The following is a 25,461-nucleotide window of genomic DNA, read 5'->3' as shown; positions in this document are numbered from 1 at the left end:
TGTTAACAGATAGCATCAGAGTAAGACTTATCAAAAGAATCACGTTAGAAGACTGTCCCATTTTTTTCTCCAGTGTTGCCCTGGCATTTTTTTTTTTTTGTAGAAAGTATCACAATAAAGCTAAATAATAGTAATTATTAGATGATTTAGTAGATTATTAGCAGATGCTTCACTCTGAAAAATCATTCCCAGGTCATTTTAAAAGGAAGTTCAATTGAGTATGAAATTGCAGTGGTGTGCATCAGAAAGATTTCCTTTCTTAAGTTGAATCAGTCCCTAGATTACAATGTGAAGCAATAATCCTAATGTTTTAGGGGCAGAATCCTGCTCTTAGTTTCTATCTGCCTGATCTTAATGACTTTACCCATATGTTTAATATTTTTAAAATGCACTGACTTTGTTCTTGGCCATATTCTTCCTGCACTGGAGGTGCACAGCTCCAGAAAATGCCTGTGGAAGTCTGCTCGTTTCCACATACACAGGTACGCTGTGCAGAGCGGCCCTGGGAGCTCGTGGTCACAGGCACGGAAAAAGCAGGAGGAGCGAACCCGTTCCAGGGCACGGAGCTCGGCGGAAAGATTGGGAAAGTGGGATCATTCTCTCTGAATGAGCTGTTTGATGTAAAAGTTGACATAAACCGAAAGTTCATGCAGAAAAGACAATTGAAATATTTTTCATCAAGACATTTAGAGTTTAGAAAATGAAGAAGTTGGCTCACTGTGAACATATTAACCAGCTGAGTATATTGTGTTTCTCTCCCCATCTGTTTGCCATTTTGTCGTGTAGTACCAATTTGTTCATACAGGGAACGTTCTGGAAAAATAACCAAAGGTCAAGTGATAAATCTCGCTCTTTCTCCTTCAGCTGCAGATACTTACACATTTGCAGACATTTCCTTTATTATTCACTTCTCTAGAAGGAAGTCTTGCAAGTGACAATTAGTGAAGTCAACAGGTTAGCCTATGGTTTGTGGAGCCTGAACATTATCTCCTAAAATCTATTTGCAGTGCGCGATATCTCCTTAGGGTTCCCTCTTCCATTCTGGTGCAGACACTAGCAGTATCTGCTGTAAAGCGGCTATAAAGCAGTTTTTGAGCTAGCACGAGTCCCTTGGATTATAACCAGAGCCAAACAAAGATGTGTATAGGAACACTGAAAATGCTCGTAAGCAAGTGTGCGCAAAGAAGTGATGGTAACAGCTTTCATTTGAAAAACACTAAACATTTCCCCTTTGAACCAGGCATCGAAAGCTCAGAGAAGGGAAACAATGAAAGAGCAGCCAAAATAAATGCCCTCCTGTCTACCAGGGAATGGTGATGGAGGGTGACTTAAGATGGGCTCTTAGCTGTCATTGCATCTTGTCCATTTGTCTGATTTTATTTTTATTATTAGTGAGATAATGTAATATGCGCATCCTGTGTGCCGTGACATAGGAGCCAGGCAGTTGGGAGCTACCCTTTGTCAGTGCGTTGCACCTTGCCGGCACAAAGAAATGAAACCTCAGTGATCAATAAATCTTATATTGACCGATAAAAGAAAACATACGTTAACTTTGGCATTTCCTTCCAGCTGCAAATAAACAAATACGAAATGCCTGCCCTGTGCTATAATTTTCACTGGAAGACTGTTGGAGACATTTGCAGCTAGTCCTATGTAAACACTAGTAGATTCAGGGAGCGCTTGGAGGTTATTTCCTGTAATAAATATCACAAGGACATCTTAGAAAAGGACACCAGAATAATTTTATCTGAAAGGTCATTTCTGACCCTATTTTACTTTCATAGGCTTCAATTTGAATATTTTGGGTGGCCTAGACTTACTGTTTACATTTTATATTTTGTTTACATTTATTTACTTCCTTCCCATTAACTTTTCTCTTTGATAAGAAGAGATTACTTTCGGAGGGTGTAGACATGGTGTGAAGGTATCGGAATGCTCTCTCAGAGTGTTTGAAGTAGTCCTTCCCTTTCAGATATCCTTATGCATATGAACTTCAGCATTTCTAGTTTCCCTAGATCATTGTTGAGACCAAACTGCCATGTGAATGATTTTACTGATTTTAAAAGGATTATGATGGCACACAGAGCAAGCAATTATTGGCAGCCAGCTTTCAGTATGAGTCAGGATTTAACCAGGCATTGCCCAAAGGCAGACATGGGAATTGTGTTACAAAATCCACACACATAGGCCAGGTTGCCTCTGTTATTGTTCAGTATTTTTCTCATTTTGGGGGAGAAGAATTTGGAGCCGGATTTTCCAGTGTGGGTGGATTACCTTAATTGCCTGCTAAATCAAACATTAGATTCTCACCCTGCTATTGCTTGTGTATGGTTTGAAGAGACTCACTTACATTAGGACACAAGCTCTTAGAAATAAATTAGTCTTCCCCTCAGTCGCGATGTATTCCTTTTTATAGCCCAATATGGGATTTGGAATTGCTGGTAATATACCTTTACTTGACAGTTATGAATCCCGAATCCCCCAAAAAAAAAGATTAAGAGAACTTAATTGGTCAAAGTGTCATCTCAACAGTCTTCTTGGCTTTTAACAAAATCAGAATAGTGTTTCCGTATCACTGTGTAGTGCACTGTTCCCATACCCCAGCCTTCTCAGCTTATAATGGTTGCACAGTCTGGCCCCTTAAGAGTGAAAGATTTTAGGGATGGTTTAGCAAGCTTATATCTCATTTATTTCCTGTATTTCCCTGGAAAGTTAAAAGGCAATTAATTTATACAGACAGCTTTAATTATTTATGATCTTGATTTTTTTGATCCTGAAGGCCAGACCTTGACAGCAATTGGACAGTAATAAGAGAGCGGATCCAGATGGAGTCCATGGTTCTCAAGGGACTTCTCCCAAATACCAAGTATCAGTTTGCCGTCCGAGCAACAAATTCCTATGGATCCAGCCTCCCCAGCACAGCAAGCGATGTCATCCGAACATTCGGTGAGTAGAAGCACTTTTTCATAGTTAAAGCTGTATCTTTAGGGTTGCCTTTACAGGACCACTGGTGGAAGAAGTCCCTCTCAGAGCCTGGGCACACAAGGCACCCCAGGTCCGACACCTCTCGTTCCTGTTTGCGTTGCTTACAGCATCCTGTGAAAGTTGAGCCACTGGTGAAAATTTGAAAGGCTCCAGGCAGAAGCGCTCTCATGCCGTTTCTCTGCTCTGGAGGTCATTGCCAGATATTTTTGGATCTCTGCTTACTGATTTTTGTGCTGGCTTCATGCAGAATTGATAAATGAATCTCCTGGGGAGAAATAAGTCTATTGTTCATCTTCTTCACAGTTCTTTAAAACTGAACAGTTTATATTACATGCATAATTTAAACAATTCAGAAAGACCAAAGCAAATCTGTGCTGTTTTCTGAGTAGGAAGGCTTGTAAACTATTAAGCACAACCATGAAAATAATTACAGAAACAAGTAAGCATCCCTTTTTAATCTGAAGCTACATAGTGAAAATATTAGGTGAAAGTGTATTCAGACACATCTGACTAATCATGGCTTTGTAAAAATTATATCTACATTTGTGCAGCAATGTAGGCCACGCACACTGCAACAAATGGTGGGTCCTGCACACAGCTCGTGACTGCCTTCCTCAGAGTTTAATCCTCCGTCGGTGCTAGTCTGTGGGCTGACTTTGGCATGACGTTGCTCCTCATTACCCCCAAAGTGATAGCTGCGTCTGAGAATCCCAACCAAGCTGACACAGAGCACACTGGGAATTGTACAAAGCACGTGTCTCTTACACAGCAAAAAATACAGTGTCACAAAGCAGAGTCAAGAGAGGCAGCAGGGCCAAAGCTGGTGGGGGCTACATAAGCCATATCCGTCCTGTACCAAACTTTGTGCTGGATTTAAAAGATTTCGGTACCTTTAAGTTCCAGTTTTGAAGGTGTTTGTAGGGGACAGAATACCAGGCAAGAAAACGCCTGGATATAATTTTAACAGATTAATGAACTTTTAAGAAGGGCAACAAGATTTACATTTTTTTTCTTTTTCTCACCTATGCGCTCAAAATGCAAGTCATCCTTAATTAACTGATGGAAAACGAGGAGATGATATTCAGATAGGATTGTCTGTGGTGCTCTGCAAGAACAATTTGCACGCCACAGAAATGTGAACCACATCTTTCATGATCAATTTAACCCACTAAGAATTGATTTCCAAACTGCCTATCTGTATATATTCTCTGTCTTGAAATCCCATGTTCTCATGACTCCTTTATGGCAGTTTTTGTCTTTTTTTTGATACCATTGTAAACTGAACCCCTTGAGCAGTTTGCACAAAGGATATGGCTGCTGAACTCTTAAGTTTAATTTCTGAACCAAATGTTTGTGAAGCCGTGAAGGTGCAGCTTGCTCTTGGTTTCCTTGGCCCTTAGATACCCAAGGGTCAGCTCCCTCCGCCTCAGAGTTGTTTGTGTGTTCCTCTGTATCCTGTTTATCTTTGGACATGAGTGTCTGCATTCTTTGGTCAGAAAGGGTAAAGTGTTTAGCTCTGCTAGTAAGGATGGGCTAGTCTTCATACTGGGCTTATTACTGCAGTGCTCTAGGAGAGACAATTTGCCTTTTGCAAGTTTGAAAACTGCCTGTTCTGCAGACACCTGTCAAGATGGCTCTAAAACAACTATAGTTGTCAGTAGAGCTTGACCGTGCTTTCATGAAGGAAGAGTATAACTCTGAGTATAGCAGTTGTCACTTGGCTATATTATACGGTGCCTGGATAAGAAACTGTTTTGATGTTAACCAGATACACAAGTGCATCATTCTTTAGTAGAAAAGCTAAGCTTTTGTTGTAAAACAAGTGTTGCTGATGAAAGCGTTGCATAGCCTGATCAATTGTTTATTTTTGCCCCAAACACTCAAAAAATAGTGAAAAGTGATTTAAACTGTTGAAAAGTTCGGTATGACAGAAAACATACATACGTTTAAGGGCAATCAAGTAAAACTTGCTCCTCGTTCACACTGTGTATTTGCAGGTAATAAAATATCTCCATCCTTCCAGTAGCCAGGTAGCCAATAGTCACCTTCTTTGGCCCAGTTAATTGTTAGAGTCAGTTGCTCAGATATAGACATTCAGTGCATTTGAGGTCCCCTAGGGTGTAGCTGGTTTCCAGCTGTCACTGCAGGAAGCCATGTGTCTCCCATGTGTCTCCCAGATACCTGACAGCCGCCTGGGGATGTCTCAGGTACCGTAATGCCTTTCAGATAGCACCAGATGCCTCGTTCTCCCAAAGTGCCAGTAGACACTTTATAGTCACCTGCCATTGCTAAAAAGGACGTAGGAAGGTGCCAGGCAGTTGGCGTGTCTGACACTGGAACATCTTTGTTGTTCAGGGTGCACATCGTAGGAATTGTTACCATCGTTATTGCGATGTTTCCTCTTTCCACGTAAATAGTGAAGCATGCCACAAATATTTGGTGCTATTTTAACTGCCTGTGTATTCCTCAGAAATATCTGAAATATCTTGGGGAGCTGGCAAAAGTCCCTGCGATGTCAGCCTCCTTTATATTACGCTGAGTCACATAGTGCTGGTGGTAAGGTCCTTGGTATGTTTGGATTCAAAAATTTGTAACCTTTATGCTTGTATATCTTGGATTTTTTATATTTATTTTGACATCATTATTGACTTTCTGATGCTTCTTTTAACTGTAAATCCAATTCCCAACATTACCTCAGCTACAGTGGATCTTCAGTGTCCCTGTTGAAGCGTGAAGCCTCTTGTAGCCCTTACGGGCAGGCTGAGTTTGTGATGAGTCCAGCAGACACTTGGGGGTTTGTCCTGCACTGACTTATGTAAGCATGGGACCTGGGGCTTGTATCTTTCCAAGGTATGATTCTCTTACTTTGGTTTCAAATGTGGCTTGATTTGCAGAACTCCTGACTGTGCACTGCTTTAGGTCGTCATAGGAAACTGTTGGCTTTGTTTGATAAAATGTTCCCCTGAAGGGCTGCTAGCTGTATCACCTAATGTGACAGACCTCCCAAGATCCTTGCGAGTAGAACATGTGGCCTTGATTACCAGCATGGTTACCCCCTTACATAATAAAAAATGCATGCTTGGTTTATGTTACATTGATCCATTTTCAGGGAGGAAAGAGAGGGCAAGGTTCCCCAAGGATTCTCATTTATTTATGACTTGGTTTCATTTTGTTATGGAAGGAAATGATGCAATACTTTCCTTAAATCAATTTTTGTGCACTTCTTAATTACAGATGCTAGTTACAGGTATTTTACTTACTTGTTTGTAAGGATTTTTGCTACATCAAATCTTTTGAGGTGTCATGGACAATTTACTTAAAAATATAAGATTTCATATATCAAGTTTAATAACAATAAAAGTAATAAATTGTCCTACAGAATCAAACAAAGAAAGCGTCCTCACCTGCATCACTTAAATACCCTGTACCTCCTGGGGAAACAGATGGGGTTTGCACTATGCCCTGAAGGTCAACAGTCTTGGGCTTTGCCCAACCAGCAGAGGAAGTGTATTCTGTTAAAAATACCCTCCTGCTTGTCTCCACAGCAAACATGACAGAAGTGGCAGCTTAATCTGTTTACATCACTTCCTCAGGGCCTAGCCATCGAAACCTGACTTCTCACAAATGGAGGCATCTATATACTCTGGCTCCTGTTGAAAAAGAAATTGGCACAGGTGCTTAAGTATTCTGCGGAGCGCTTGAATTTGTCGGCTGAGTCTCAGGCACGGGAAAACAGTAGTCCCTCAGGCTCAAACCTTGATGTAAATGATGATGATGCATCTTGAAGATAGTAAATGGAGGATGCTTTCTATGGAGCTGTTTCCCAGGGATCTCCAAATGCTTTACAAAGGCAGGGTTTGTGTTTACTGCGCCCATTATATAGACAGGGACAAAAAGCAAGAGACAGGCCAAGCAGTTTGCAATGCCACGCTGTGAGTCACTGGCAGGAACCGAATCGGATAGAAATGCCCCTGGTGTATTTTGAATTTAGATCTGTGTCTTCTGCATGAAGGTGATCAGTCTGTTAACACTTCTGTTTAATCTGTCCATTTTGCAGTACTCTGTGGTCTGCCGCCTACATATTTCGGTGACTTCTGATCAATATGCTAGTGGTATCTAATTGGCAAAACAAAAGTTTGTGTGGCTTTCCATTTGTTTTGAGAAAGATTTTTTTTGACACAACTTAATCGTTGATTATTTGGAAAGAAGCCGTCCTATGTTTGTGATCCCCCACAGGTTTTTGAATTAATTATAGAACAGGATAATATGGCCTGGTAGAGGGTCTTAAATAGGCTTCATCTCCTTGCATGCTGGAAGGCTCATTTAATGAAACAGAGCATGTCTGTAATCTCTGTATTCGTTGTTTTGATATTTGCAAAGTACCACTTGGCTTAATTATCTCTGATTTGCCACCCATTCTGAGGTCAGCTCTCCACCAAAACTATGCAGTGCTCCTAAGATGTGGCCTGGCATATGGGTTTCTCTACAGATAGAGCTCTTAGCTTCTCTACTTTCTGTTTATTTTATAGTTTTGTTACGTCACATCACATGTGGGAATCATGTCACATTGAATAAACGAGCAACAAATGTGGGGCAGAGAACAAGGTGATTGAAAATCCAGTGGGGGTATTGGATAGTCTCGTGCGCGCGTGTAGTCACCCATATACATCCAGGCACAGTTAGATGAAGGTACATCTCCATGTCTTCGTTGCTGTGCTCCCAGATGCATTATGCTTCATCTAAGCTGCTCACAAATCAGCCAGCTGAGTAATATAGCATGTGCTGGCTTAAAATGTCAGCTGGAGTCAGGGAGATAGAAAGGGGAATCTTAGGCCGTATCAGAGACCTGTGGGTATTCGGACATCTTCTGAAGTTACGCTTTTCCTGGTGATGCCAAACTTACATCCTGCAGGTCTTTGAAGAAGGGTCTCAAAGCAATCTTTTCTACCAACCACGATAAGACGTACCTTCTTTGCTCTCTGCAGGCTGCAAATGTTGTACCGGTTCAATAACGTAAGAAGAATCATTGTCTGGTTTAAAATAGTGGGTACATTTTGTTTCCCAAGGTCTTCTGTTGGAAAAGCATGGAACATTTTGATCTGCAAGATGAAAGACGGACACCTCTTGCTTTGGGAACTGCCAGTTTCTAAGTTATCGGGTCTGATTGTGTGCTGCTGTGTATTGATGTAGTTTAGTGATAACTCCACTCAAATCAGGAGGGTGACAGTTATGTAAAACTGGCATGGCATTAAAATCATGTGCATATATGAAAGTAAGTGTGCCTATCTGAGAGCAAAATTGAGACTTAACATTTTCCTATGATATGTGAAAATAGATGCTGCGTTCCCTGTATTATTTCATTAGTGCCATCCTTACCAACTAAAACCCCCTAAAGCCAATAGAAAGTTTCCTTGAGAAAAGAAAAAATGTGGTAGAATTTGCACTGTAGCAGATGTTTCTTTTGTGGTTTGTGACCTCTAAGTTATAAAGGAGTATCACAGCTTGTCTGAATACAGGTTAGATTGTTTTTCTTGATGCGTGGTTGATTAGTAATGTGAGATGTAATGATCTATGGTTTTTCCTTTCTTTTTCCCAGTCCTTAGTTTTATGGCCTCTGTTACTCTAAGGATAAAGTATAGATTTGTCCATTAAAAGAACTGAGTTCTTTTTGAACAGGCATACAATATAAGCACTTGAATTATAAGGGCAAGTAGTTATATTACAGACCTGATTAAAAATAAGAGTATTCCAGTGAGCTGAAACTTGCTGCATCTGCTGGAAGCTGAGTTAGTTCTGGGCTCTGTTTCATTCAAATACTTTCCAAGCTGCAATTCACATTTATAATATGTCTGTTTGAGTTTTTGCGCAGAAATTATTTTGTAGAAACACATCTTATAAAACCACGTTTGCCAAAGAAAGAAAGATCCTGGTGCAGTGAGGGATAGAACAAAAGCAAGCAGCCTTCCTACCTGGAGTAAAATTACTTTGTGATGGTGATTAATCTTAGTGACTATTCAAGTGAATAGCAGGAGTAGCATATTTTACCTGCGCTTTGATAAATTTTTTTTCCACAATTGATGAAAGCAGGATTGGGTCCAGTTTACACCTCTGTCTAGCTCTCCAATAGTAATTCTTTGCCCATGCATTCACAGTCACTTATCAGTGATATAAATTCAGAGTCATTCCTGCCGCTTTAGCAATGTACACGATGCCACACATACACGAATTTGCACAAGGAGCCTCCACCAAAAATCATCTGGACACATTCTGTCCAGTTGGCCTCATCTCTTTACCAATCGTAAAACTGTAGGTTCCGTACTTAGCTCACTTAGTAAAACTAAGTAAAACTAGGTTTTTTGTACTGATTACTTCTGTTTAATCCGCAGTGAAACTGTACTATTTACAAATGGTTAGGTATATGAATTAAAATGGAAAGGCTCATACATCTTCTCTCCTTAACTACCACGGTGTTTTGTTTGGAAGTGTGAATGCCCCATTATATCTACTAACTGGCCTCTGATTTTTCTGTATGCCAATCATTTCAGTTAAATTTTATTAGCTAAAAAGCATAGCCCATAGTTTAAGCAGAATTTGCTGTGCAAAGTACGGAAAAACGCAAGCATTTTGTGCACTCATCAACTTAGTGTTTAATGACAGTTCTCAGCCCAGAGCGCGCTGCAGCGCTTTCCAGTGTTCCATGGGTAGGTAGGTTATCACGTGACACTCGTGCTTATTCCTTTTTTCCAGTGGCTAAATTGCATTTTAAAAAAGCCTAAAAATTCACTTAGGATATTATTTTCAACAGTGTTGGAGTCAGTGGAAGCAGGTAAAGGCCTAAGCAGGGTGTGCCAGAGAATCCCTACTTAAATGCATTTCTTTTGCCATTCTTCATACGCGCATGCTCTTATTAATTCAGGCAAAATATTCAGTCACCGCTAAGGCAAATAGGGGACTGTGTACTTATTCAAGGGAAAAGTTTGGACTAAAAACGATATAGCTATTAAAAAGTGGCCAACACTGGGAAAAGTTCAGAGCCATTTTCCTAAAAGAATGATAGATAAAAGTCAGGTTGCAGTAGGAGAATTGAGCTTTTCCTGAATTTGTTAAGGAACCACAGTGAATGACTAAAATAGGATCTTCACTTAGTTTGTTTTAAATTGTTTAGATGTTGCTTGTGCAGCCTGTTTTCCATCTTCAACCTAATGCATCCACTGTACGAAGTGAATATCAACACCATTTCTGATTTCAGTGTCCTGAGTTAGGAGGAGGTAAGATTTGAGCTGTACGTGAAGAGAAAAAAAATCTGTGAAGTGAATATGTTGTGTCTTTCCAGGCTCTGAAGAATTAGGGAGCGGAAGCTATGGGCATCGATATATCACAGACACAGTAATTGGTGATGATGAAGGATTTGATATTGATGATTCAGACTACGACATTTACATAGAAGAGGTAAATTTCAAGGTTCAACTTTGGCATTTCTATTTTCTTTATAGTCTTAATATTTTGAAGTGTCTGAGCTTGGAAATTTAATATCTGAACTTATATGCACAGATAAAATGGTGTGTTTGTTTAATTTTTTTCAATGAGGATGAATTTGTTAACTTCAGATCTGTATCTTAGAAGATGTTTTTTCATTTCTGTGTAGCGTTTTGGGTTATACTGGATTTATGTTTCTTTATTTCACTTTAGCTCAGACCACTTCCTGCTATTAAAGGAGGCAACAGGAAATTTCTCGTTGAGACTAAGGTCGCTCCAGGGTCTAGTTCAAGGCTCCTTTCAAGGCTCCTTACAACCACCTTAGAACCCACGACGGCCACTCTTACGACTACACAACCTGTCCCTTCAACGACGCTGAGGACTACTACGGCTAGGACAACGAGAAGGAGCAACATGTCTTTGGCAGTGCGCCTTTTTGATCTGTCCTGTGATGAGACCGTCTGTTCTACAGATAGCTTTTGTGTCAACGACTATGACCGGGGCGGCTCACGTTGTCACTGTAACTTGGGGAAAGGAGGAGACGCTTGCACAGAAGGTGGGTTACTGGGTGCTAAGCTCCTTTTCCATGAGTCTGTGGGGTTGTTTCTTCTCTGGCTTCCAGACGAAGTGTCCCTCCAAAAGTAAGCAGACTGAACATCTGTGGTCTTTGTGCAGTGACAGCATCGTTCTGGAGCGTCTGACAGCTGATCTGAGCTGTTTGTTGCAAACTGGTTGGAGGTGGATTTCTGTTCTGCTGTTAGCTTCTGCTTATCTGAGGCGAGAAGCAGCTTTGTGGTAAACCAACAAAAATGCATCTTTTGCATAGCAGGTTGGGCTTAGTGGATCCCTAAGGATAACAGCAGCTTCTGTTTCCCAATTCAGACATAAGTCACTTTGCTTCTCTTTCTTTTCTTCAACCAGGTTTTCAGAAGTGATTCTGTAATAAAGCGGGGAAAGATAAATGCAGATCCAGTGTAATGTGCATAGGGGAGGTTAATCCTCCTTCTTCCGTCTAGGCATGGGAGAATGATAGGAGCTGGGCACCTTGCTAGCACCCGGGGCCTGACAAGGTGCAGCCATGGCACTCCCAGCTTCCAGCAGAGGCCCTAGACCCCTCACTGGTCCATGTCTCTTGCTTGCAGTTGAAGTGCTGCCCCGCTCACGTTTGCAGGACAGCCCAGCAAATGATGCTGCTTCTGCAGCAGGGAAGTGAGAAAGAGCCCCCACTGTAAGTCACCCGCACAGGACGACTTCCCCGTGCTCTGCAGGCCGGGTGTGCTGGCACTGCAGCCCCAGCTCTCACATCACCCAGCCGTGTACGGGGGGAATGGAGATCTCTGAGCCGCTTCTCTGTCTCTAGTTATGAATGAAATGATTTCCTCAGTTCAGAAAGTGTGATCTCTTAACCGTGGGCTGAGGGGTCAGTGTGAGGACGTGTGCTTGTTCCAGTCAGGCCTTGCCATAGTTTCTCTCACCGTGGAGAGGCGTTTGGACTCAGCACGCGAATCTACCAGGTGGCTGAGCCAATGCAGCAGCTCACTGCCGCTGGAGGAGGCGGTCCTGCTTCTCCTTCCCTTCTTCCCTTCCTGTCCTCGCCCTTCGTGGCCCTACCCTCTCCCTTTTGCCAGTTCTGATGTCAAGCTGATCTCCCGGTGAGCCAGCTCAGTTCACTTTCCTGGCCAGAAGCAATTCACTTTTCTTTTCCAAGTTATTTTTCTGCTAGTGTGGTGACCAAAGGGTCAGATGAATGCCAGAGCCTGTGCAAAGAAAGAGGTAAGACTGCAGCAGGGAGGAAGGACCGCTGGTAAACAAAGCGGGAAGGAAGAAAAAGGCACCTACCTGCCTTTTTGAATGGTAGCGACTGCTAAATCTGTTCAGCCCGAAAAGAGGCAACTACATGCAATGGCTGAATCGATCTGTCTGTCACTAGCACGCAAAGAGGCAACCTTTTCTCCTCTGTCACAACTTCCCAGACATCGCTTCCCCATTAAGTGTCAAACTGATGATAACAGATACTTAAAGTCACAACAAATGTTGCAATTAAAATGATGATCACAAAGAAAGAAATGAAGAAAGTGACGTACGGATAATAGCTTTCTGTCAGGACAGTGGCACGACTTAGGAGCCCCCAGGTTATCATCAGTGATGAATGCGAGCAGTGATAAGGATCCCTCCTCTTACTTGTTGTAATGCTGTCCCACCAGTTAAGAAAAAGCTAATCGTTGCCTCTTCACACTGATCTGGAATGTCAAGGCCCCTTCTGCACAGCCGAGCATCAGAGATGCACATTTCTTACGCAGACTCGTTTCAGAAATTCTTGATGCACAGGCTTGTGCATGAGAGCTACAGACACTGTGGGTAGTAGATCTTCTGCTTTTGATGCTGGAGTAAGGAGAGTTCACTCTGAAAACAATCTGTTGTGACTCAGCCACATGGAACAGCTGTAGATGTGATTTTTGGCCTTGATCAAGTACGAAAAGTCAAGGGTATTTTAACTGTGTACAGCTTGTAGAACTGGTCTATTAAAATGAGTCCAAAACCACTATTTTTCGCAAGGGAGTGTTTTATTCATTTGTAAGCAGTAGCATCATGTACCAATATTCCCTTATATGGAACTTCTCCACAGCAGCCAATATTGTTAAATAGTATATTAATCTGAATGGAAACAGATTTTTCTTTATAATCAACAACTGCATGGCTCGGTGGTCCAGTCAGTTCTGTTTGTGATCAGTACCTGAGTCAATTTCTCTTTGCTGTAGCAAAAATATATAAGATACATCTTTGCTATAGCAAAGAGAATATTGCTACAGCATTCAGGTTTATACCACTGGTTCCCTTCATCTCAGTCTAGGATATATGTTATTTGTTTGCTTGCTAGCAAAAAAGCTGAGATAACTGTATCTAGACCCAAATATGCGAGTAAAATCCACTCAAAAATCAAATAGCAGAGAGGAGTAGGGCACTTCATCCTTCCTTTCTCATTATGCTTATATCCGTTGCAAAAATAAGAAATCCAGACAAACTGAGCCTGTCCTCTGTGCTTCTCAGGCAAAGGAGCTGCAAAGGTAGCAGTAAGATATCTTTTTGTTTTTTCCAATGTTGGAGCTGGGTTGAGCTGGCTCTGACATACGATAGTGAAGGGTGAGGGTTGATACTCCAGCGGACAACAGCAATTCAAATGGCCGCTGAGGCAGCCAGGGATTCCTCGGTTGGAAAGGTGTCAGCAGGGACCTTCTCCTCCCCACCACCCCCTTTACCTTATACCCTGAGGTTACTAGGGAGAAGCAGTAGGGGCTGGTGCACTATCATGAGCCAGCTCAGGATGCTTGGGATGCTAGACGCAGCAGCTACGAAGCAGCAGTGACTAATGCGGCGTGGAATCTGGCCCCGTGTGCTTTTCCCGCATATGTTTTTATAATCCATCAAAACAGAAAATTAACTTTGGTGTCTCTGTGTTAAACGAATGCCTAGAAGAAGAGATAAATAAAAAAATAGCCAAATTCTGTCTTCTATAACAGAGACGAGAATCTGGAGTAAGTTCCTGAAGCCAGTGATTAAACTGTTGAACAGTATTTGGCCCTCAGTATCCTGTTTCTTTCCAAGTTCCCCAGAACCTTGGGAATAAAGGAATTAGTTGTGAAAGGTGGTGGGAGGACAAAGCAATAGGTTAACTGATTGTTGACTGCTGCTGACTGATAGTTGCCTCTGGAGGAACTCTGCCTTGCATTTTCACCTGATGTTATCTAGTGCTAAATGTGTATATCGATTTTTATATAGGAGAAAACTTCTAAACAGCATGCTTCTGTCTTTGCTTTTCAGATATTATTATCCAGTATCCTCAGTTCTCTGGCTACTCATATATCACCTTTGAACCACTGAAAAACTCCTATCAGAAGTTTCAAATTACCCTTGAATTCAGGGTAAGTTTAAGCAATCCCGTGTTCACATACATAGGAGCTTTTAATGTTATTTGCTTATTCCAGTGCTGTGGACCCTGGAACAATAACTTAGCTTTGTTGTAGCTTCTGATGTAATCGTGGTGAGCATGTACCTAACCGTCGTATCTACAGATCTGGCTTCACGTTCAGTGAATGTGAATGAATTTGGTGATCTGAGCTAAAATGTTTGTATCTGTTATTGATAGTCAGTGCGTGAGAGGATCCCTGGGATTAGCAATACTAGCAGCGATGTGCCTTGGCAGGACTATAGTCATGTGAATGAGCTACAGGCTGAAATGCGCCTGTACTTTTTGTAAATTACAGTTTGGAAGTGCCACGCGTTATGTTTACACATAGGAAATGGTGATCTTGCTCTCCTGAGCGAAAGACCGCCAGACTTTGTTTCTTACCCTGCGGGATATAAGTAGGTATTATTTTCCTCTCTGAAATATGGGACACCAGCCACTAGTAACTGCAAGATACTGAACTAGTTAAACCGTGGGTCTGATGTGGTGGGGTGGATCTCACGTTGCCTCCTGTTAATGCCGTCTGTGTGTTACGGACAGAGCTGGCAGTGCCTCCTGTAGGGAAGGCGGCCGGGCACATGCCGTAGGTGAGCTGTCAGATGCAGCCCTGCTGCCGCATACGGCAGACTTGCGAGCTTCGCGCTCTAGGTACGAGACTGTCGCTGGAGCAGTCGTAACCTGTTGCCTCACACGGTGGTCTAACACTTTCCTGGCAATTTGTCAGCCTAAATTGCAGGATGGCTGTGTCAGTTGCTCTGCACATATGGGTAAATTGTGCCTGCACAGGTTCTTCAGTTTGAAAAGTGCTAGACTCACTGAACATGTGAAACAGGGTGTGCGTATTCATGGGCAGTACGTCTGGCGGGTCCAGACTTACCAGGCTTGCTAGGACTTCTTGCTAGACTTTGTGCTCACAGGTCTCGCGTGGGACGTATCTGACAGGTTTTAATGATTCGCGCTTGTCTGTAGGTCTGATACTGTTGATAGGTCATACTGTAAATAGAAGAGAAGGTCTAAACCATTTAAGCACTAAGGCCATGTTTTTTTATGTTTTTAAATGTGGGATTTGAAATTGGTCAACCTCTTTCTGGTTTTGCAATTTAAAAACACCATCGGATAAATGCTGTACATTTTCTGGAGAAAAGTCCCCCACTGCTACTTGCATTGCAGTCTGTCACTTTGAGGCTTAGACTTTGATTTTTCATGTTGATGTGGTGATTGCAGGCTGAATCAGAAGATGGTTTGCTGCTATACTGTGGAGAAAATGAACACGGTCGGGGTGATTTTATGTCACTAGCAATCATCCGGCGTAACCTGCAGTTCAGGTAAAGCATTGATTTCTGCTATGTTCACCTCCACCCAAAATCTGGTGTAAAGGAAAGGGGCTTCCTGGGACTCCTTTATGTGATGAATAGCTGTCATATCTGTGACTTCTGCCCCAGGCAGTGCGCAAAATGAACAGTACGACTTCATGGAGCAGTTCTTCAGTATTTTGTTCTCTCATCCTTGTTTAGTGCGTAGACATATGCCTTGTCGAACTCACTTTACGTAGACCTTCCTGCAAAGGCAAAATGATTTTTTCTTAGGAAAAATGAGTCTTCTTAGGGGCATTATTGTGGGAATCATTGCTATGTTATCAGAAATGCCAGTTAGCCCCTGCACTTGCTCAGTTTTTGCTGTGTAGAGGTGTGTACAGTCGTTTTGTTTGCTTCACAGCAAAAGGATCTGAAGAGAATGTAGTAAAAGAGATTTAGTGTGAGCAAGAGGCCTAGAACTTCATCCCGTATCCGTCATTTAGATAGGAGTGGCAGGTCTTTTAAATGAAGACAGAGGAAGTTTCTTGCACTGCCATAGATAAGCATTTGAGAGAATATCTCAAGGGTCGTCTTATTTGGGAGGGTAATTCCTTTGGAAGTGGGGAAAGACAAAGTGAATGATGTGTCTTAGCCCTGTTTCTATTCACCTCATGTATTGAAGGGCAATCAGAGAAAATGGCATGTTTTGTGCACGTGCAGCTCCGCAGAGACTCTCGTGGAGGTATCCTTGTCAATCAGTACTGAAAGATTTGAGTTTCATATAGAATCCCGGAGTTATTAATATAGCACTGCCTTTCACCAGGGACCTAGAAAAATTCTCAAGACAAATTACTGTAATAGCAAGAACTCAGACTGTAATACCCTGCATCTTGAAACAGTTTCAGCGGTTGGCAAGCTTTGCATGCACCTGGTATTGCCAGAGGATGCAAAATCTTCTCCATGGGAAAAAGAAGGATATTAAAGAAAGCTTGAAACTTAGATCAGATGTAGACCTGCTATCTCTCTAATTTTCCTGTGGCCTTTCAATAGGGAATGTGAAACAGAAAGGTTTCCAGAAGGGAAGGGAATACTCAGAGTCTAAAAATGACCGTTGGTTATTTAAGTTAATGAAAGATTGTCACCCTGCACGCTCTGTCTCTTGCTCACAGGTTCAACTGTGGCACTGGAGTTGCAGTCATAACGAGTGAAAACAAAATCAAACTGGGGAACTGGCACAGTGTCACTTTGTTCAGAGATGGGCAGAATGGCTGGCTCAAGATGGACAATGACACTCCCGTCGCAGGAAAGTCTCAGGTAAGTAATCCTGCACCTGGAGCTCTACCTTGGGCTCTCTCAAGGTATGATGACACTTCTTCTTGCTGGCAGAAGTCTGATCAGATTTAAAAAGTACATTGTTATTCATCAGTTTTGGAGAAAGTAGTGGACTGGACAGACTACTCTTCCAGACATGTGGTCTAGAAATCACATAGATAATATCCCAGCAGTGAATGCCATCACAGTTTCCTAGTGTGCTCTTTTTTTGCTCAGCCACCCCAATCTCAGATGCAGGCTGCTGTTAGAAGTTTGCCAGGCTTTACAGCTGCTCTCCCTGATTGCTTTCTTTTTCAAGCCTCAGAGAATTCAATCTTGCTCTTTTCTGCTTCTTCACCCAGAAAAAATTGCGAACATATATGTGTGCGTGTGTGTATGTCTATCTTTCTGTCTATATCTATATCCTTCTAGCTATATAAAATATATATATATAGCTGCACAACATACATATACACGTAAGTGTAATGACGTGTGTACAATGGACATAGATTTAAGCACAGTAATATTTTGATGAGAGAGATTTAAAAGGAACTCAGGCTGATAGAAAACTTCAAGAACACAAATGCACTGCAGAGGCATCCTTGCTTCTGGAACAAACTGAAAAGCAAAACAAATAAAAAGGAAACAAAGTTAACATTAGATTATAAAGATTGCCGTGCAGTTAGAGACAGAGAACCAGATTCTGCCCTGATTTATATTAACACCAAGAATTCCATATGAGGCAGCCGGGATAAAATATAATAGAGGAAGATGTCTTGACTTGCTCTTCTGTTACCAGGCCCGAAAACAGAAGTGAAATTGAAAAAAAAAAGAAAAACAAAACTGAAAAAAAAGTCATTTGCAAATTGGTTCAGATGTCTTCTCTAAGCACTGTTAGCATGCCATACCTACCCCTGCAAAAGGTGGCTTCAGACATCATATCACTTTACGCTTTCATGTGCAGTCTCTGAAAGGAAAAAAATCTTGAGGACTTGAGTAGTAGGAACAGGATGAAGCCCAGCAGCATAAATACTGTGTGCTTGGAGTCTAACTTCTGCTGCATATGGAGAGCTCACCAGTTGAGAATGACAGAGAAGAAGGATGTTAGTGTCTATCAGATGCTTCTGTAAGGGCAAATGTGATTCTAGGGTGAATCAGGAGAGGTATTTCCAGTAGAGACTAGTGCCATTGTAAAAGGCTTCGGTGGGACAGCATCTGGCTGTGTACGTCTGTGATCACCCATATACAAGACAGATGAAGTCAAACAAGAGAAGGTGCAAAGAAGGGCCAGCGGGATGATTATGGTCTGCAGGGATTATTACAAGAAGAATTTGGCACTGGACGCATATATTTTTCTAGCTGCAGCTATACCAGAACAAGATATGATTGCTCTGGGAGTTATTTCTGCTAGGGCTTCTACTCCCTTAGTATTGCTGTTCCTGTGAGTCTTCCTCAGCCCACTCTAGTCCAAATGGTGTGTGTTAGCGTCAGCAGAATCATCATCAGCCTCTTTTCTCATCTGGTTCATTTTGGCTTGAACAGGTTAGAGAAGTGGAGCTTGACAGACTGGAGGGACGGGAGCAACAGAGGCGAGGGGTGGTGGGAAGCAATTGGGACAGGCTGGAGCATTTGCCCACTGTGTAACTCTGCAGACGTCTGAACTATCTACAGTCACCGACTTCACCTGGATTAGTTTTCCCTGCTCATGCAGATCCATTTGAGGTGTTTCTACAGTGCGCTGTGCGGTAACACCCATAGACTCAGTAACATTGGTTCTTTTAGCCTGGCAAATATAGGCTTTGGGGATATGATTTATCCTTATAAATAACATGGGGACAATAAGGCAGGGAAGGGGTGAAAACTCTAGAAACTGTTCAGGCTAAAGGCCAACCCAGACACAGGAATGCGTTGGCATAAACTGGCGATGAATAAACATGGGTAGGAATTTGGAAGATTTCTTACTAAAGAGCAGTGAAGTTTTGGAACGGCCTTTGGCTAGAAGGCAGAAGGCATATTTTGACCAATTTATGAAAGGAATTAGACTCAGTCGCTCACAATGGCGTGGGGGTTGATCCAGTGATCGAAAAGATTCACTCAGTTGTTTGTTTCTTCCTGTGTACTATAGCAGTGCTAGTACACTTTGCATGTGTAGGTTTCCACAGACAGGTTAAGGCGAAAAAAGCAAGGGGGAGTAAATATAGTGCTGGCAAAGTGAGCAGAATCCCAATGAAGTTGTTGTAGTTGTGTCAGTTTATGTCTTGGCTTTGTTTTTACCATAGTTTTTTGTCATTTTATTATTATTCTATGGTATTAGCTGAGTCCTCTCCAAAAGGCACTTTCACATTGGTCTGTGTCCCCCAGGCCTTAGAATTTAGAGGAAAGACAATTTTGGCAAAAGTAAGGGAAGAAATCACAGCAAAAGACAGATATCCACAATCCCTCCTCAGAATATAGTGATTTTTTAGTGATTGAATAGTCCAAGCTGTTTTGCAAGAACAGTGAATGCAAAAAATAACATTTAAAATGACACACTGAGAGGAGGAATGCCTAATGGGAAGGAATTACCAGTGAGCATCCTACATATCCCCTGAGACAGTTCTTCATGGAGAAAATAATTGATTATATGCAGTGTGGCTTAATTAGTTATGTTTTTATAACATAAAATATATCATGTCATGCTCTGTTTTCCCTTTAGGGCCAATATAGTAAAATTACGTTTCGGACTCCCTTCTACGTTGGCGGTGCCCCCAGCGTGTATTGGCTGGTCAGAGCAGCAGGCACAAACCGCGGGTTCCAGGGCTGTGTTCAGACCCTCAGCATCAATGGAAAAGTAGTTGATATGAGACCCTGGCCGTTGGGGAGAGCGCTAAGTGGAGCTGATGTAGGTAAGTGTGATGTTATGGGGTCCTTAATCAGTCTTAAACCAGCATTAAAGCAGATGCCTGTTGAAAAAATTGAGCAGTGGTCCAGATTTGAGAGGGAAGGTTGTGGTCTCCGGTTTTTCTGTATTTCTGTGTATCTTTGAGCATTACTTTAATCGTCTGCAGTAGCGGGGGCTTTATCGCACTGTGCGAGTGTCACTGTGGAATACCAAAAAAACCTTCCTTGTGGACACAGCTATGCAACACAACAGTAAAACCATCTGAAAAGCCACCATCTTAAAAAAAAAAGGAACTCAGTGTTGCTGATACAGTCATCCCTGCGTGAGTATTTCTGCCAGCATTTCTCAGGATGGCTCTTCGTGTTCCTGACTGACACTCGTATCATCAGAAATCAATGGTATGCATGCTGAGTTTGTATTTAACAAACAGACACATGGACAACAAACTATGGGCACAACAAAATGTGTTTTGCCCAAAGGCATCATTGCATTTGTCCAAAGGACTGCAGGGATTTTTCAGACCCGCAGCAGTACTCTTGCCATTACAAAGAGCTCTTTCCACTGAAACCCCCATTACAGCTGAGGCAAACAGGCTTTCCCATTGACCAGCCACTGTTTTCGTTTCCAGGATCTCAGTATGATTAAAAAATACCCTGAAATAAATTCTCTCAACAGCTTTATGAAGTGGAATTGTAACATTATCTCCCCTTTGCAGATGAAAAGATGGAGAAGGAGGGAAGTTAATGAACAAGTCCTGTTGTCTATTCATATTTATTCATCTCTGTTTCATCCATGTTATGCACTTGAAAAAAAGATACGGCAACAAAATCCTTGCTTTAATAACCTCCCAGTCTAAACAATTTAAGACAAAGAGTAAACCCCAACTCAGAAAACAAGTGGTAAAGACAGGAAATAGATCCCATATCTTCTAACTCTCGGTGCCATGCTTCAGCCACAGAGTCATCTTTCTTCTCGTTTATAGCTTTGCATTTGGAATCTGAAGAAGGAAGTGGTTAATGAGAAACTTCCTAACAATTGCTCTGCATTCTCTAGAAAAAATGAGCAACCTTCCAATATAGGAAGGGAACAGAGTGGCCCAAGAAAGATGGTGAAAAGAATAAGACTTTGGAAACAGAGAGAGTAATTTCACGACAGAGTGAGAATCTGTGGAATTTATATCTATAGATGAAAGCCTTACTGGAGTTCTCTGAGCCCTAATCACTGTTGCCTGTTGGCTTGCAACTAGCTTTCCTTCCCATCCGTGAATGCCCCACGTACTACTGCATTAACGATCAACATCAATGAAAGTAAATGCTGGGTTTTGCCATGTGTGACTCAAAACTGAGTGATAGAGCCTTACTGTCCTTACGTGGCTGCACACATTTATATGAAGCTACCATGAGAGATTTGCAAACAATGTGGAATATAATTTAAGCCTAAAATAAATAAATTGGAAGTGAAACTTCACTGAGTTTAGGAATGTTTTCTGCTAGTCAGCCTTTTCTTTCTTTCCTCTTGGCACTGTGTGTAAATCAGTGGTGCTATGGTACGTGGACCGTAGAATGGAGAGTGAGGAAGGCAGGGATCCCTCCTGCCTTAAGCTGTTTCTGCCGGCCCCATTAGAAGTCCTTGCAGACCAGACTGTGAGGGAAGGTGATGGCAAAGGAGGCAGTGCTTGTCCTCCTGAACCGGCGTATCGGTACCTCGTATTCTTGCTGAAGCTTCCCTCGTCCTCATCTTCCACTAGGGTGGCAGCGGACGTAGACGTCAGATGTGTGATTTGTCTTTTCCGTTTAGTCACCTGTGCTGGACTGAGTGCTGAAATATTCCATGTCACTGGGACACTGTGAGAGCAGCGCGGTCCTTAAATACCAAGACCGCTGCAGTTCAAACTGCCCCTAAAACCAGTGAGCCTGCACCTTGTCCCATTATTGTTATCTTCCTTGTCCTTTTCTGATTTTCAGAGATTTTACTCAACTTTGGTCTGTTTGAAAGGACTAGTAGCATTGACTATTAGTCAGGCAGATGTAGTAAAGATAGGCATTATGTGAGTTTTCTGTTTGCATTTCAGTATATCAGCATCTGTGTTTACCCACATATCTTGGCTCAGTTTCCCTATCTGTAAAAGGGAACTGGTGCTACTCATTTCTGTTGCATCATGATAAGTGATGAGAGAGCGAGAACATGAGAGATCTCAGAGACTAGGTACTTGTTTACAATCATAGTGATCCTAGGCAGTAAGACTGAAAAGGACCTTGAGGAAAGGTACAAATTACTGTTTTAAAATGTTCTCTATTTTGTAATAAATTTTAAAATAGGATTTATATATGAAAGATGTTGTTTAAACCCCATTGAAACTGTAGTTTAAATTCTACTGAAACGGGGTACAGTTACATGGAAAACACTGTAACAAAACCCCAGTCTTGTCCTGCTTTATTTTACCGTGCCCATTAACTGCTCAGAAGAGGAAAGGATGGCTAAATTAGCACTGTGAGTACAGGAGCTCCTGCAGCTGGATATGCGGCCGCCTTTTGAAAGGGTAAATTGTCTCCTTCTATGCAGAAGGAGTGTTTGTTCTGTTCCAGGGGCCTCTTATATTTTGATTCTGATCCATGGGTTAGCCCTGGAGCCTTGCATTGTGAACAGCGTACTCAGGCCTTCCCTCTCCACAATAAAAAATGGACCTGATGGGATATTTGTAAATGTACAATACAAGACAAGTCTGTTCTGACAGGGAGTTATACCAGATGACCTAAGAGTTATTACTGTGTCTGTCTTCTGCAACTCAGTAAGAAAAGGTTATTTTCCAGCCTGGACAGCTGAGTGATCTTCTCATTTTTGTAACTGGATGAAGCGGCACGTCAGCCATCTACACAAGAGGGATTTCACTGCACTTTTTTTTCTGAATATGTGGTGGGAAACCAAACTATAATGCTGGCACTGTCCTAATGCCAGTACCTCACTGAAGTTTTGTAGAGTCCTGCTCTGGAAACTGTCTTTATAAGCAGAGCGATCGGGTCAGAGTGCTGTATTTAAACAAAAGAAAAACACATAAAGTAGCCTCTTCTTGTAGTAGATATACCAAACTTTTCTCAGTCACCTCAGATAACAAAACTATTCTCCAGTGGCTGTTTGTGATAATATTCAACAGGAGTGTCAGAATTACCTCCCTACACCTGTCTCATCTCAGAGGCGATATTTCTGAGTACTCCAAAATAAATATGATTTTTAGTTTTTCAGAAACTTTGCCCTTCCAACCGCAAATGTGTTATTTAAGCTTTCTTAATGAATAATTTTCAGTTTAGTACTATGAATGAGGGGGAATCTATCTAAGCAGAAACTATTTAAAATAAAGAAGAAAAGTAAGATTAACCAGTACTTCATAAAGTGTGCATTTGACCATGAAATACTCTAACAGTTATCATAGTTCTAAGAGGCAAATAAGTAAACTATTTATTCTATGGCAGTTTCAGCTTAATTGTAGCAAAAAAAATCATCATCTTGTTCTTAGAAGTTATAGGCCAGCAGAGTAGAAACGCTGCTTAGAAAGCCCATCTCCTGGTGATATGGGTCCCTTTTAGTGCAGGCAGAAGAGTTAACCTCATTTTAGTTAATAAGATTAGCTGATGATGATTAACACCTTCCCAGTTTACCATGGCACAAATTTACCATGAAGAAGGAAGCACTTAAGGTAATTGAACTCAAACAAATCACAATGCTTGTAAACAATGTGATGACTTTTGGAGATTTTGAAATTAACACAAGAAAATAGAGGTGGGAACAGAGACAGAAAATTAGTTACCTGGGAAATGAGTGAAATGCATGACTGTCAAGGTTTGCTGCTTAGTGATAATTTCTGCTGTTTTTAAAGTCTCTTTCCAGTCTGTTCTAAAGCCAGTGCTGACAGTGAAGCTACTTTACCTGAAAGGTGCACAGTTTGACAAATTGGGAAAGAATCTACATCGGAGAGCAAATTGTATTTGTTACTAGTAATGATCAACAGGCAAATAAATCTTCTTTGACAAACTCCTTTGATATGTTATGTTCTGGCTCTGTTCAGGTGAATGTAGCAGTGGAATTTGTGATGAAGCTTCCTGTATCAACAGTGGTACCTGTACTGCAAGCAAAGCTGATTCATATATTTGCCTTTGCCCTCTCGGATTTAAAGGTCATCATTGTGAAGAAGGTGAGAGGATGCTAGGTTGCTTATATTTCTTTGCATATGTTATCTAGTGTTCAGTGCATTTGCCCCATATTGATATCCAAGGCTGTCTTACAATATTACATTGATAGAAGACAGTCCTTGTTATTTCTTCTATTTAAAATCACATAATGAAACCTTCCCCCACCATTCATTCTGGAGCTATATCCAGCTCCTGCGTAGTCAGCTTCTCAAACTCACCTTTCAGAAGCTAAAATAATGTACCACTCCACAGTTGTACATTAACTCTAAAAAAAACCAAATACATTTCTCCTGAAACCAATGTCAGTTGTATATTCTAAAATGTAGTCAGCATGGATTCACCAAAGGGAAATCGTGCTTGACCAATCTGATAGCCTTCTATGATGGAGCGACTGGCTGGGTAGATGAGAGGAGAGTAGTGGATGTTGGACAACAGCCTGGACTTCAGCAAGGCTTTTGACACTGTCTCCCATCACATCCTCCTAGGGAAACTCAGGAAGCGTGGGCTGGACAAGTGGACAGTGAGGTGAATTGAGAAAGGGCTGAATGGCAGGGCTCAGAGGGTTGTGGTGAATGATGCAGAGTCTAGCTTGGATGAAGGGAGAGAGTGCACCCTCAGCAAGTTTGCTGATGATACTAAACTGGGAGGAGTGGCTGACACACCAGAAGACTGTGCTGCCCTTCAGAGGGACCTGGACAGGCTGGAGAGCTGGGCGGAGAGGAACCTCCTGAAATTCAACAAAGGCAAGTGCAAGGTCCTGCACCTGGGGAGGAATAGTACAGGCTGGGGGTTGACCTGCTGGAAAGTAGCTCTGCCGAGAAGGAGCTGGGAGTGCTGGTGGACAACAAGGTGACCATGAGCCAGCAATGTGCCCTTGTGGCCAAGAAGGCCACTGGTATCCTGGGGTGCTTTAGGCAGAGTGTTGCCAGCAGGTGGAGGGAGGTGATCCTGCCCCTCTCCTCAGCCCTTTTGGGAGGCCTCACCTGGAGTACTGTGTCCAATTCTGGGCGGCTCCCCAGGACAAGAGAGACATGGCACTGTTGGAGGGAGTCCAGCAGAGGGCTACAAAGATGATGAGGGGACTGGAGCATGTCTCCTATGAAGAAAGACTGCGAGAGCTGGGCCTGTTGAGCCTGGAGAAGAGAAGACTGAGGGGGGATCTGATCACTGTGTACAAGTATCTGAAGGGAGGGTGTCAAGAGGATGAGGCCAGTCTCTTCTCCGTGGTGCCCAGCGACAGGACAAGAGGCAACGGGCACAAGCTGAACCACAGGAAGTTCCATCTGACCATGAGGGCAAACTTGTTTCCTGGGAGGGTGACGGAGCACTGGAAGAGGTTGCCCAGAGAGGTGGTGGAGTCTCCTT

At 42.2% G+C, this 25,461-nt stretch overlaps 1 protein-coding gene across 3 annotated transcripts in view; it reads left to right on the top strand.

Moving 5' to 3' along the window:
- The window catches only part of LOC138064660 (pikachurin-like), an 81,712-nt gene that overhangs the window by 36,331 nt on the left and 19,920 nt on the right, over positions 1-25,461 (top strand). For all 3 annotated transcript variants that reach the window (XM_068928272.1, XM_068928270.1, XM_068928273.1), the window contains exons 7-14: positions 2,780-2,946; positions 10,319-10,434; positions 10,675-11,017; positions 14,281-14,381; positions 15,650-15,750; positions 16,890-17,034; positions 19,727-19,916; positions 23,973-24,098. In XM_068928272.1, coding sequence (XP_068784373.1) covers positions 2,780-2,946; positions 10,319-10,434; positions 10,675-11,017; positions 14,281-14,381; positions 15,650-15,750; positions 16,890-17,034; positions 19,727-19,916; positions 23,973-24,098 — 1,289 coding nt within the window. The remainder of the gene's footprint in view (positions 1-2,779; positions 2,947-10,318; positions 10,435-10,674; positions 11,018-14,280; positions 14,382-15,649; positions 15,751-16,889; positions 17,035-19,726; positions 19,917-23,972; positions 24,099-25,461) is intronic.

Source organism: Struthio camelus, chromosome Z, assembly GCF_040807025.1.
Source record: "Struthio camelus isolate bStrCam1 chromosome Z, bStrCam1.hap1, whole genome shotgun sequence".
Lineage (NCBI taxonomy): Eukaryota > Metazoa > Chordata > Aves > Struthioniformes > Struthionidae > Struthio > Struthio camelus.
The sequence above is the reverse complement of the archived record's forward strand: the minus strand, read 5'-3'. Positions and strand labels throughout refer to the sequence as shown.